Source organism: Onychostruthus taczanowskii, unplaced genomic scaffold, assembly GCF_017590055.1.
Source record: "Onychostruthus taczanowskii isolate IOZ18803 unplaced genomic scaffold, ASM1759005v1 scaffold23, whole genome shotgun sequence".
In the NCBI taxonomy this organism is placed as follows: Eukaryota; Metazoa; Chordata; class Aves; order Passeriformes; family Passeridae; genus Onychostruthus; species Onychostruthus taczanowskii.
In genome coordinates, this window is record NW_024499573.1 from 4,587,554 (window position 1) to 4,598,571 (window position 11,018).

An 11,018-nucleotide genomic window follows, 5' to 3' on the forward strand; every position below is an offset into this window, starting at 1 on the left:
ACTGAAAATGTGCTCCTTGTGTCTGTATGTTTGGGGGTTTCTTCTTTAGTTTTGGGTTTTTTAAGTATTCTCGTTGTGAATCCCTATTATGGGGAGATAAGGCCTATTATGAAGGGATCAGTGTCACTCTTCCCTTGGGTCTGTTTTGAGGATCAACAAAGACAAAAGGGAAAACCTGTTCCCTCTGCCTTGTGCGGGTAAGACAAGAAATGTTAGACTTTAATGGTAGCTTTTAAATGTTAAGGCTATAAAGATAATGAGAGACATTGTCTGTAGGGGCACAAGATCCCAACCTGGGAGGCTTTTAGTGAGACAATCACCAATGTGAAGCGCATGGAGTAGAGTTACCCGTACTTCAGGGTTGTGCAAGGACTGCTCGAGGCCATTTTCTACTTAAAACCTACGACTTCGTTGTATTGCTTTCCTTTCTTCAGTGCTATTCTTCAGCATCGCACTGAATTACACAGGAATTACAAAATACTAAATTTAACACCAAGTCCTCTCCTGAGCTAGTGAACTCTGTTGCTGTGAAGCTTCTGAGTGCCCTGGAGATCCACTGTTGCATCACTGGTACGGCGTGTCAGCAATGTGCCCGTTCCGTGCTGCAGCTGAAGGCTGACCGACAGCAGCCGAGTCGCGATGCGGCCTCACATCCCCCCAGTGCCTGGCGCCTGCACCGCGCAGCCGGCCGGCGGGGCCTCCGCGGCTGCTGAACGCGTTTTCACTCCATCCTTTCCCCAAAACCCGGGGGGACGCCTCCCAGTCCCAACGAGTGGCGGCTCTGCACCGCAGGCTTGCAGCGCTCCCGCTCCGCCGCGCCCGGGCCGGCCCGGAGCGCCCGGCTGGGACCCGGCCAGCGCCGCGCCCCGCCCGCGCCCCGCCGCTTCCGGCCGCGCCCTTCCGCTCCCACGGCCCGGCAGCGCCGGATGCGGCCCGTGGCGTCCCGGAGGTGGGGGAGAGACGCTCTGCCCGCCGCGTTTCCCGGCAGCGCTGCCCGTAATGTGTTTCCTGATTCCGTGTTTGTGGCCCGAGAGGAAAGTTCCTCGTGTGCTTAAATTCGGCTTCGTGGTTTAAATGTCGTTTGCCGGTGAGCGCGCTGGCGTAGCTGTGGTCCTTTGCTAGTTAATGCGCTGGCGTAGTGCAGTGAATCAATGAATGGACGTGGGCCTTGTGCTAGGGTGGTTTTGGAGGTTTTTTTCCTTTTCCTTACAAAAGATTGAGTTATGACTTTATCTGTGTAAAGTATTTGAGCTGTATTTGTGAATTTTAATAAAGCTTGAAATGCAAAAATAAAACATAAGTTGATGAAGGTGACATTTCAGTAGGCTGCATCACCTCTAATTAGAGCTTCTTTAAGTAGTCTCAACAAGTTTGGTATGTTTGTCGTAGTTTTTTCTGGACGTTATCCCGCAAATTATGCTCCTGCAGACTGGAATTTATTATCCTTCCATGAAGCATGAGTGACTAATAAACTTGCTAGTTTGGGTTAGTTAAGCAACTAACTCATGTAAATATTCCTGGCTTGAAAGGATGTAAGGAGGAAGAGTGAGTGACAGAACCCATTGGCAGTTCACTGGATTAACTAATAAATAGGTTTTTGATTTTAAAAATTCTTTCTAGTTATCCCTGTTTGCAAATGGACTGAGTTGCTGCAGAGACTCTGTGGTTTATGGTGCTGTGGTTTTGTGTATTCTGGTAGAAAACAGAATTTCCCAACATGTGGAAAACAAGTGGCTTTACCTCTGATGCCTTGGTCGAGCACTCCCTGGGGAGGCCTGATGACCTAGTTGAGTGTTTGCAGGTTCATCTGGACAGCTGAAAGAAATAATAAATGACCAGAAGTAAAAACAAGGTTTATTGCTTTTGCCTTTTTGTACATTGCCTTTTAGAGTGAAACTAAACCATAGTTCTAAGAGGAGTTTGGTCTGTCTGAGGAAACCGAGGGCTTTTGATTTGGAGGTACAGGACTGTCAGGGCACAGTCCCAGTTTCAAACTGACACATTTCCTAGCTTTGGTGGTAGCTGCTGAAAAACAGAGCAATCCTGTTTTTTCTTGTTTTTCCTTCTACTTGTTGCATTGTTACGGTGCCACTTGTTGTGGTGGTTATAGGCATTGAGAGGCAGCAGTTGGTGAGGCATTGTGCAGAATTACACTAATGGAGCCTAATTTCAGCATCCTGCACTGCAGTCCTTTGGGGCCTCTGCAGTCATTCCAGGGCTGGAGTGCCCTGCCCTGTGGAGCTGCAGGGCTGTAACTGCTCGGGGCTCTCCCCTTCCAGACTGAGCGTGCCCTGCTGTGAAACACCTGTGGCATTTTCAGTTAAAATCCCAGTGAGCTGGGAAGGTTTGTGAAGGATGTAACTTCATTTTTGTATCTTCATTTTTATATGAATGAGATGCTCTGGGGTGGTTTCAGATAACCTCGTTGGAGGCTGAGGGAGTTATGCCTCCTCATTGGTGTTTCTTGTTGCATTACCTGGTCTGTGCTGTCACTTGGAGCCTGTACCTGCTGATGCATGTGTCAGGCTGTTTTTTGCTTTGTTGGCCCTGGTACTTAGATGTGAATCTGGTTAAGGAGAACTCTGTATATAGCCAGGAACAGTAATTCTCAGTTTAGGAAGGATGCAACTACATATTCCTAAGTACCAGTCTTTTTGTGATACTTTATAATAAACTTCTAAGTGATATGTCAAGATGTTGCATTAGTATATGAACTGGTTCCCTTCCTACTTTAATTTTTACAATTTATGTAAATTTTTTATTATCTTTTCACATAAGAAATTCTGTGTAATCAAGGTCGTACAAAAAATTGACTTTCCAGTGCTCTTCACACTGTGAGAAGAGCTATAAGGTTAATGTTTCTGTTGTGGAAAAATGTGTGACTAGCTAGGTTGTTTTAATAGCTTTATTTTTAAACTAGACTTCCTAAATTCATTGCTGGTCACAATACATTTTTTTGACATGATTTCTGGAATAAATTGTCTGTGAAGATACCTATCTGTAGTGATTAAATTTTGATATGTTGTATGAGTCTTAAGCAAAAATTATTTTTCTTAAAACATTTCTCTTAATATTTAGCCTCTTTAGAGACTATTAGATAAATTTTAAAAACCTATACTTTTAAAAATTTTCTTTCACAGACAATGATTTGCAAGGAACAAATAGTTCAGGATCATTGGGTGGTCTTGATGTCCGTAGAAGAATCCCTATAAAGCTAATTTCAAAACAGACCAATAAAACCAAACCTGCACCTCGAACTCCAAGAAATATGAACAGGATGCCTGCGAAGACACAAGCTGGTGATGAAGGTAAATTCATATAAATTCCCTGTAGTAGGGAAATGAATTATTCTACAGCATTGTTTCAGACTTTTCTCAGAGACTTTAAGAGTCCAGGGTTCTGTCCAAGCACAAAACAAGTTTCAGATCTCCAAATACTGTTGCACTGTAGGGCTTCAGTAGTGCCCATTTCCAGAACAGGCTGTCTTACTACTTTGGTTCTACCTTTCTGTAGAATGGGCTCAACAGATTGGAAATGCTATGGCATTTTTTGATGATTTCAGTAAAAATGACCCATGCTCTTAATAGCAGCTGGTGTCAATTACAAAAGTGTTGTGGTTGGCTCGTGTCTTTCTTCTCTTTCTCCTTTCCACAGAAGAATTTGATTATAACAAGGAGGAGCGATACGAATGTAAAGGAGGTGAAATGTTTGGCAATCAAAGGAGATTTCCTGGACCCATTTTTTGGGATTATAAGGTAAAGTCATGGATCTTTGCCTGTGTTTCATACCATGCTGCAGATAGTCCTGGTAGATACTTTGTTAATTAAAAGGTTTTCAGTTATTTTTGTCTGACTAAAAATTACATCCTCTTCTTTCTCCTGATGTGGCGTTTTTGCTTTCTTTTCAACCAATTCAGAAATAATGGCTATGTTGATGATAATTGAAATGACAAGCTTTAGTAATGTTGGGGTTTGTTTTCTCACCCCCTTCTCTGTCCTACCAGATAAACTTGCTGGGGGAAAAGGATGATACACCTGTCCATTTCTGTGATAAGTGTGGATTGCCCATCAAAATGTATGGACGCATGGTGAGTGAAATTGCCAGTGGAAGATCGAGCCATGATTTCCCTTTAGATAAAATGAGGTTTTACTGTGTCTGTATGAGGCTTCTAGAGATTTCTGATTTCAACAGGCATCTCATTAAACACAGAATAGTACCAGGATGCAACTGGAGACCTTCACTGCTCAAGTGTTTTTGTTCCATCTGTCTGACTGATTTTGCTTTACCCCCCCCGATTCAGTAAAGTAAGCCTGAAAATGTTAGACAAAAAACAGAACACCATCACTATGGAAAAAACCTTCAGGTTCTGGGGTTTTGACCTTACACCGCTTAGGTTTGAAAATAAGCTTTTTATCTCAGTTCAAGACTTCCAGTGAAGTTAGAAAACACTGTTCACTTTTATGTACCTTTAAAAATCCCTGGGATTAATTTAGATTTATAAGTGTGATGTAACAGGCTTCAGGATCTGACTTAATGACAGTTAATGCTTTTAAAACTCCCCTTCCTTGCCAGCAAGACAAGTGTAATCAGATTGCATACGCAGCTTCTGTGAAAGTTCAGTGTTGGTAATAGTGCAAGACTCAAACTCCTGCCAGTGTTTTTTACCAACACTTAACCCCAAACTACAGTATCCCAAAAAACCCCAAACTCAGCGTAACTGTTCTAGAAGGTTTCTGTGTGAAGATACTGTAAATTGTTAACCACTGCTGTGCTTACCTCATAGTTAACTTAGTTACTTTAATTATTATAAACTGTGTGCAGGAGGGAGGAACTGTACTGTATTCTGCAGAATGACATAGATATTTATACACCATGTCTTAACAGCAATTTTTTATTTCTAGATACCTTGCAAGCACGTTTTCTGCTATGACTGTGCTATACTACATGAGAAAAAGGGAGACAAGATGTGTCCAGGGTAAGTTATCTTAAGATTTGTTATTAAAGGAGATGTAAGAAAGTAACCTAAGTATCTTATTTCAGATACTCTATTAACACGACTCTTATTTATGTACATTTAGCAGAGGCAGTAGAGTACTCTGAACTTTCTAGTTCCTACTCCATGTTTTGGGATGCTTTGTTGTTTTTGGGTAGGCAACCTGTTATTGCTGTAATTTGAAAAGGAATTATTGGCAGTTTGATTTATTTAGTGAAAATGACCCGTGTTACATTTTAATGCACAGAACAATTTGTTTGAGAGATGCTACTAAAAATTCTACCTCATGACATTTTTATGTTCTTTCGTAGTTACATTTCAATATTTATAAACTAGGTAAACTTCAAAATCATTGAAGTTTCTTTCATTGCTACAGTGGGGCAAAATTGTCTGTTCTAATTTAGCTAATTACATTAACAAGGAAGAATGCATGTTGAGCTCCCTGCGATGGCAATAAATCAATATTCTCTTTTTGTTTAGCTGTAACGAACCTGTGCAGCGAATTGAGCAGTGCGTACGAGGGTCTCTCTTCATGTGTAGCATTGTTCAGGGATGCAAGAGAACTTACCTGTCACAGAGGGACTTACAAGCTCACATCAACCACCGTCACATGAGAGCTGGCAAGCCTGTTACTCGTCCTCCCATTGAACCCGTACATCCTCCTATCGCCCCGCCGCCGGCCGAAATTCCCGAGCGTTTCATCATGCCCCCTGAGAAGCATCACATGAGCCACATTCCGCCAAAGCAGCACATCATGATGCCACCGCCTCCTTTGCAGCACGTGCCGCACGAGCACTACAACCAGCCCCACGAGGACATCCGTGCTCCTCCTGCAGAGATGGCCATGGCTCCGCCGCCCCCCCGCCCCGTCGCTCAGGACACCTTCCGCATCTCAACCAGGAAACACAGCAACTTAATAACTGTCCCCATCCAGGATGATTCCAGTTCAGGTGCTCGAGAGCCGCCTCCGCCAGCGCCCGCACCCGCTCACCATCATCCCGAGTACCAGGGTCAGCCGGTGGTGTCGCACCCTCATCACATCATGCCTCCCCAGCAGCACTACGCGCCGCCCCCGCCGCCGCCTCCGCCCATCAGCCACCCGCTGCAGCACCCTCCGCAGGCGGCAGGCACCCCCCACATGGTGTACAGCCAGGCCCCGCCGCCCCCCATGACCTCTGCCCCGCCGCCCATAACCCCGCCGCCCGGACACATCATTGCCCAGATGCCCCCCTACATGAACCATCCTCCTCCGGGACCTCCCCCTCCTCAGCATGGGGGCCCGCCTGTAAATGTAAACGCTCCCCCTCCCCATCACTATAATCCCAACTCTTTGCCACAGTTCAGTGAAGATCAAGGAACTCTTAGTCCCCCTTTCACACAACCTGGGGGAATGAGTCCAGGGATATGGCCAGCTCCAAGGGGGCCGCCTCCACCTCCAAGAATGCAAGGGCCTCCTACTCAGGCCCCCCTTCCTGGACCACATCACCCTGATCAAGCCAGATATAGACCGTATTACCAATGATACAAGCAACTACATGAATAGAGAATGCCATGAAGAAGATAAAACTAAATACAGAAGCCTTTTAATTAATCGTTTTGGGGTTATTTTGTTGTGGTTTTTTAAGAATACTGTCATTTTGACTGTAAGACATTTTGAGGTTTGAATCTTAAATGATTTTTAAGCCTTGGCTGTAGGACTCTTAACTTCAAAATACTCTGTAGTGCTAAAATAAGTGGCTTAGTAGACCACAGTTGCATTTTAACAGAACTCCTGTTGCTAGTGTGGCTAAATTGTCCTAAGATGATCACTTGTAATATTATTTCCTGGAGAAGATGAAGACGTGTTGTACCATTCTGAATATTGTTTTCGTTAAACCCAGTGTTTTTGTTAACCTGTGTACAATAATTAAATTGAAATATGGTTGTAAATGTGGTGAGTTTTTATATGAAGTCAACATACACATAGTTCTGGGACACCATTTCAACACATATACCTTCTAAACAGCAGTGTAGTGAAATATTAAAGGAACTTTAATATTTCTCCTACTGCCATTTACCGTTACTCATGAGGATTTTAGGCTGTAATTAATTCTTGGCACTAGAAACAGACATGCAGAATTCTGCATTTACCACATTCCAGCTTTTCCATTTTTTTCTTTATGCATCAAAATGAATCTATCAAAGATAGAGCTTTTGGCATGACATGAAACCATGTATTGTGGTGGTTTTTTGTTTGAGTTTTTGGAGTTTGTTTTAAAGCTAGTTTTGATTCAGAAGGTTCTGTTTACATGTAAGCTACTCAGTGGAGTTGAATTCAGACTACTGTGTTTACCTATGGCTGTGTTTGTGTGCAAGTGGCTGTGAACTGGCTTGCCATGTCCATGAAAAGCAGCTTCTTTTAGGCAGGGAAGCCACATTTGCCTCTCTTGCTTTCTATAATGTGTACAGTAGGAGAACTTCCCATTTGGATAATATGAGAAAAGTGGTCTGAAATTCCATGTGTAGAAATAAAAAGGTACACATTATTTATCTGTTTTGATTTTGTGATACGGGTTTAGTTGAACAGTCAGTCATTAGGTGTTTTGCTTTTCTCAAAAACTAGCAATATAAAAGCAGGCTTTTAGGTCTGTTTTTGTCCAAAATTTTTGTTTTGTGAGAATACATTTAAAGAGAAACATAATATAAAATGAGAAGGTTCCTTTTCAGTGCACCTGGTGGCAGAAGCAGACACTAACAAGACAGTACTGTCTGTTGGTTGGAGTGTTTATCTTTCCATTTCTTACCAGTATTTGCACTGAACCATTGTTTTTCCAAATGCCACATTTCTGGCAGTGGTGCTTTTAGATTAAGTCCTTTGGGATTTTTTTAAAGTTTGTAGTTTCCTACTGTTCTCAAATAATCTGAGCCATCTTAAAGCCTCAATGTTACTTTTTTATTTTGTAAAAATTCTTTTCCAGATTCATAAGTGTTAAATTTATGAAAGAGCTGTGACAGTGCAACATTCCAAATTTTGTATTTTTGTCTAAACTTCATATTTTTAGTTGGTAGAGCAAGGGCTCTTTAGATTTATTCTGTTCTTGACTGCCATTGATTTCCTTGTGACCACGTGGGCCAAATCTTTTAGACTGCCTTTCAAGTAAATACTTCTTTAGAGACGGGATACAAATAAATTCTGGGGTATGCAAATGGCCAGTAAGTGTCAACTGCTTGAGAATCTGCTTAGCTGTAACATACTTCTTTCTAAGAGAGAGTTATTTGGTTTGGTTGCTCTGAAAACTAAGTAATTTTAAATAAAATACAGTGGTGAAGAAAAAGAGGCTGATTGTGATAGTGTGCTATGAGATGGGCTGGTTGCAAATTTACTGTTTCTATGCATGTGAAGGCAAAAATGGCTCTGCCAGCATTCTTTTCTTTCAGTAACTAACAAACACAGGAGGAACTTTGGAGGACCCTTTCTGTCACTGTAAAGTTAACTGGGAGGAGGCACATTTATGTTACAGCAGGTGACTTCATCTGTGAGGAAAGCTGCGTGTCAGATTCCTGTCCTTCATCTGTGAGGAAAGCTGTGTGTCAGATTCCTGTCCTTCATCTCTGAGGAAAGCTGTGTGTCAGGTTGTTGTCCTTCATCTGTGAGGAAAGCTGTGTGTCAGGTTGTTGTCCTTGGCCTCTGCCAAGCCGAGCTCAGGCCCAGCCCAGCTGCGCTGCAGGGACTCAGAGGGCTCCAGCTGCCAGCTCACTGTTCTGGGACACGCGTGGTGTCCCGAGGGAGGGCTGTGTGTCCACCCCAACACTGCTCTGGGTTTGGGAAAATCAGACATTCTGGAATGAGCCACTACCCACAGCCACAGGTGATGAGGAGGTGAGGCAACTCTTTCCACCCTACTGTGTTTTTGAAGTAAGTCAGGTTGCAAGCGTCTGTTATGTGTTCGCCCATCTCTTGACCCAGATGAAGAGTTCAAAATAGTTCTGTGTCCAAACTATTGAAGTTACTCTAAGTGCTTTCCTGAAAATGCTGAGGCAGATGAATTGATTAAGGGAAAACAGGAGTTTCTGCTCTATCAAGAAGCAGGGGAGATTAATGTATCTCTATCATTGTCACTGCAGACAGTGCGTGAGAATTTTTTTCCTCTATATTTGGAACAAAGGTGACATATGTCATAGGGACAATGATGTATTACCCAAAAAATCAGTGGGATCCCTTGAGCTGGTTAATGACCATGGACCAAAAGTCTGTGATAAGAGAACTTAGCTGAAAAGTCATCCTATGTAGGCAGGTCTTGGACTTGAGCCAAATTTCTTTCTTGTCTTGTAAGAGGAAGACTTAAATATATTTTTTAAATTATTAAATCTGGATTAGATTATATATATAAATCTATTACCTATGTAACTAAGGGCACTGTTGATGTTTCCATATTTACAAAGTTTAAAAATGCTTCCTCTGCTTGAAACCCTGTGTTAACTGTCTTTTTAATTTGTTTATGGGTTTTGTTTTAGGGTGTTTTTTCTCTTGATTTGTATGGTTGGGTTGTTTTTTTTTATGAATACTTGATCATTTTACTGAGAGGTTACAAACTTCATGTGTTGTATTTAATGGTGTAATTGACAGAGTTAGAAATGGTGAGATGTGATTTCTTTGGATTCCTTCTTACTGTAAAGACAAACATTTGAATTTAATTAATTATGTTTATTTTGAATAAATATGCTTGTCTGTGGCAGTGATCTCCTTCCCGAAGCATTGCCAAGCAGATCTCAGGTTTTAAAGAGAACTCTGACATTTAAATCTGTCAGCCATTTCAGGTTCCTCTAACAATGTCACATAAACAATGAAAAAGAGTTTGACGATGGTTTGTGTTCACCATGGAAAGAAAGAAAGGGCATCAGCACATGGCTGAAAACATCTGTGCTTTAGATGCTTGTCTCCTTACACTTTATCCTTGATTCTATCTCTAACTTTGCTTAAAGAGTTGCCTGTAGCCATGCATACTTTATAACCAGGGGGCCAATTGTGAGAACTATACTTTCTGTTTGTGGTAGGGTTTTTTTAATACTGTTAACTTAAAGACTGGTTACCTACATGTGTTAAGTCATATTTTTCTTCTAAAAAGAATTAAAACTATAAATTATTTTTTTAAAATCCGATCCAAGAGAATTATAAAAAACTTACTGGATGAATTTGCCATTTCTTTTCACTTCCTGCTCTCAAAGACTGTCAAAAACTGATTGTTACAAACTGAAGTAGAAGTAACTCTACTATTACCTAACTCCACTTTTGAATTTGCACACATAGCAAGAGAGAAAACTGTCTTCCCCTTAGTGGAACTGTCTTCCCCTTCTTCCTTAGTGGAAGGGAGAACACCCCTCAACTGTTCTCAAAAACGCATTTGTGGATATGCTTTCCCTGTGGATCAAGTCTGAGCACACCCCTCTCTTCTTAAACTGTTTTCTGCTCCGTAAAACTTGTGTCTGATTTTGAGTTGTTTCTCTCTGTGTTCATTGCTGGGCTGCTGACAAAAGCAGGCTCAGGTTCACAGCAGAAGGTCCTGTCAAACCTGGGAAAGTGGAGGACACTGTGGATTGGAGCTGCAATGGAATATTGAATGTATGGGAAATAAGTTTGAACTTTTTGTATGTATGACACAGAGTCCAGTACAGCAGAGAAATGTGCAAGGTTTGGATTCATTTTCATCCTGATTACATTTTTAAAGTAAATATCAGCATTATACAAGTTGTATTTCCCTGCGTATTTATTTTATGGTGTTAAAAACAATTCTTAGCAATTCATAAATCACCTTGATGCAGTAATTGTCCCTTCACAATTGTGAGCTTTTGAGCTTTTGTGTTCAGATGTATTATACTCACACTGGTGATTCACACTGTCCAGTTTGCAAACTGAACTGACTGAATTTCTTTGGGCAATGTGAGTGAAAATAAGGATGTTTAAAGCCCCTTTTTGTTCTTGACTTAGCCATGATACACCAACTTTAGAAACTTTCCATACTCTAAATGGGATCTGTGTATTCTCTTG

The 11,018-nt window shown here is 41.7% G+C and overlaps 1 protein-coding gene across 3 annotated transcripts; it reads left to right on the top strand.

Annotated features, from left to right (window-relative positions):
* The first annotated feature begins 958 nt into the window (after positions 1–958).
* Positions 959–6,922, top strand: CBLL1 (Cbl proto-oncogene like 1). Of its 3 annotated transcripts, none has more exons than XM_041405476.1 (6): positions 959–1,087; positions 3,141–3,308; positions 3,655–3,755; positions 4,004–4,087; positions 4,902–4,975; positions 5,474–6,922. In XM_041405476.1, the coding sequence occupies exons 1-6, from the start codon at positions 1,075–1,077 to the stop codon at positions 6,513–6,515; spliced, it is 1,482 nt and encodes a 493-aa protein (XP_041261410.1). In that variant the 5' UTR covers positions 959–1,074; the 3' UTR covers positions 6,516–6,922. The 3 variants fall into 3 exon arrangements, with proteins under 3 accessions (XP_041261410.1, XP_041261412.1, XP_041261413.1); XM_041405478.1 differs by having other exon boundaries at positions 3,658–3,755; XM_041405479.1 differs by lacking the exon at positions 959–1,087 and having other exon boundaries at positions 2,976–3,308; positions 3,658–3,755.
* The last annotated feature ends 4,096 nt before the right edge of the window (positions 6,923–11,018 follow it).

Coding starts and splice junctions, on each gene's coding strand:
- CBLL1 (XM_041405476.1), top strand. Junction 3,309..3,654: donor GACACAAGCTGGTGATGAAG/GTAAATTCATAT, acceptor TCCTTTCCACAG/AAGAATTTGATTATAACAAG. Junction 3,756..4,003: donor CCATTTTTTGGGATTATAAG/GTAAAGTCATGG, acceptor CTGTCCTACCAG/ATAAACTTGCTGGGGGAAAA.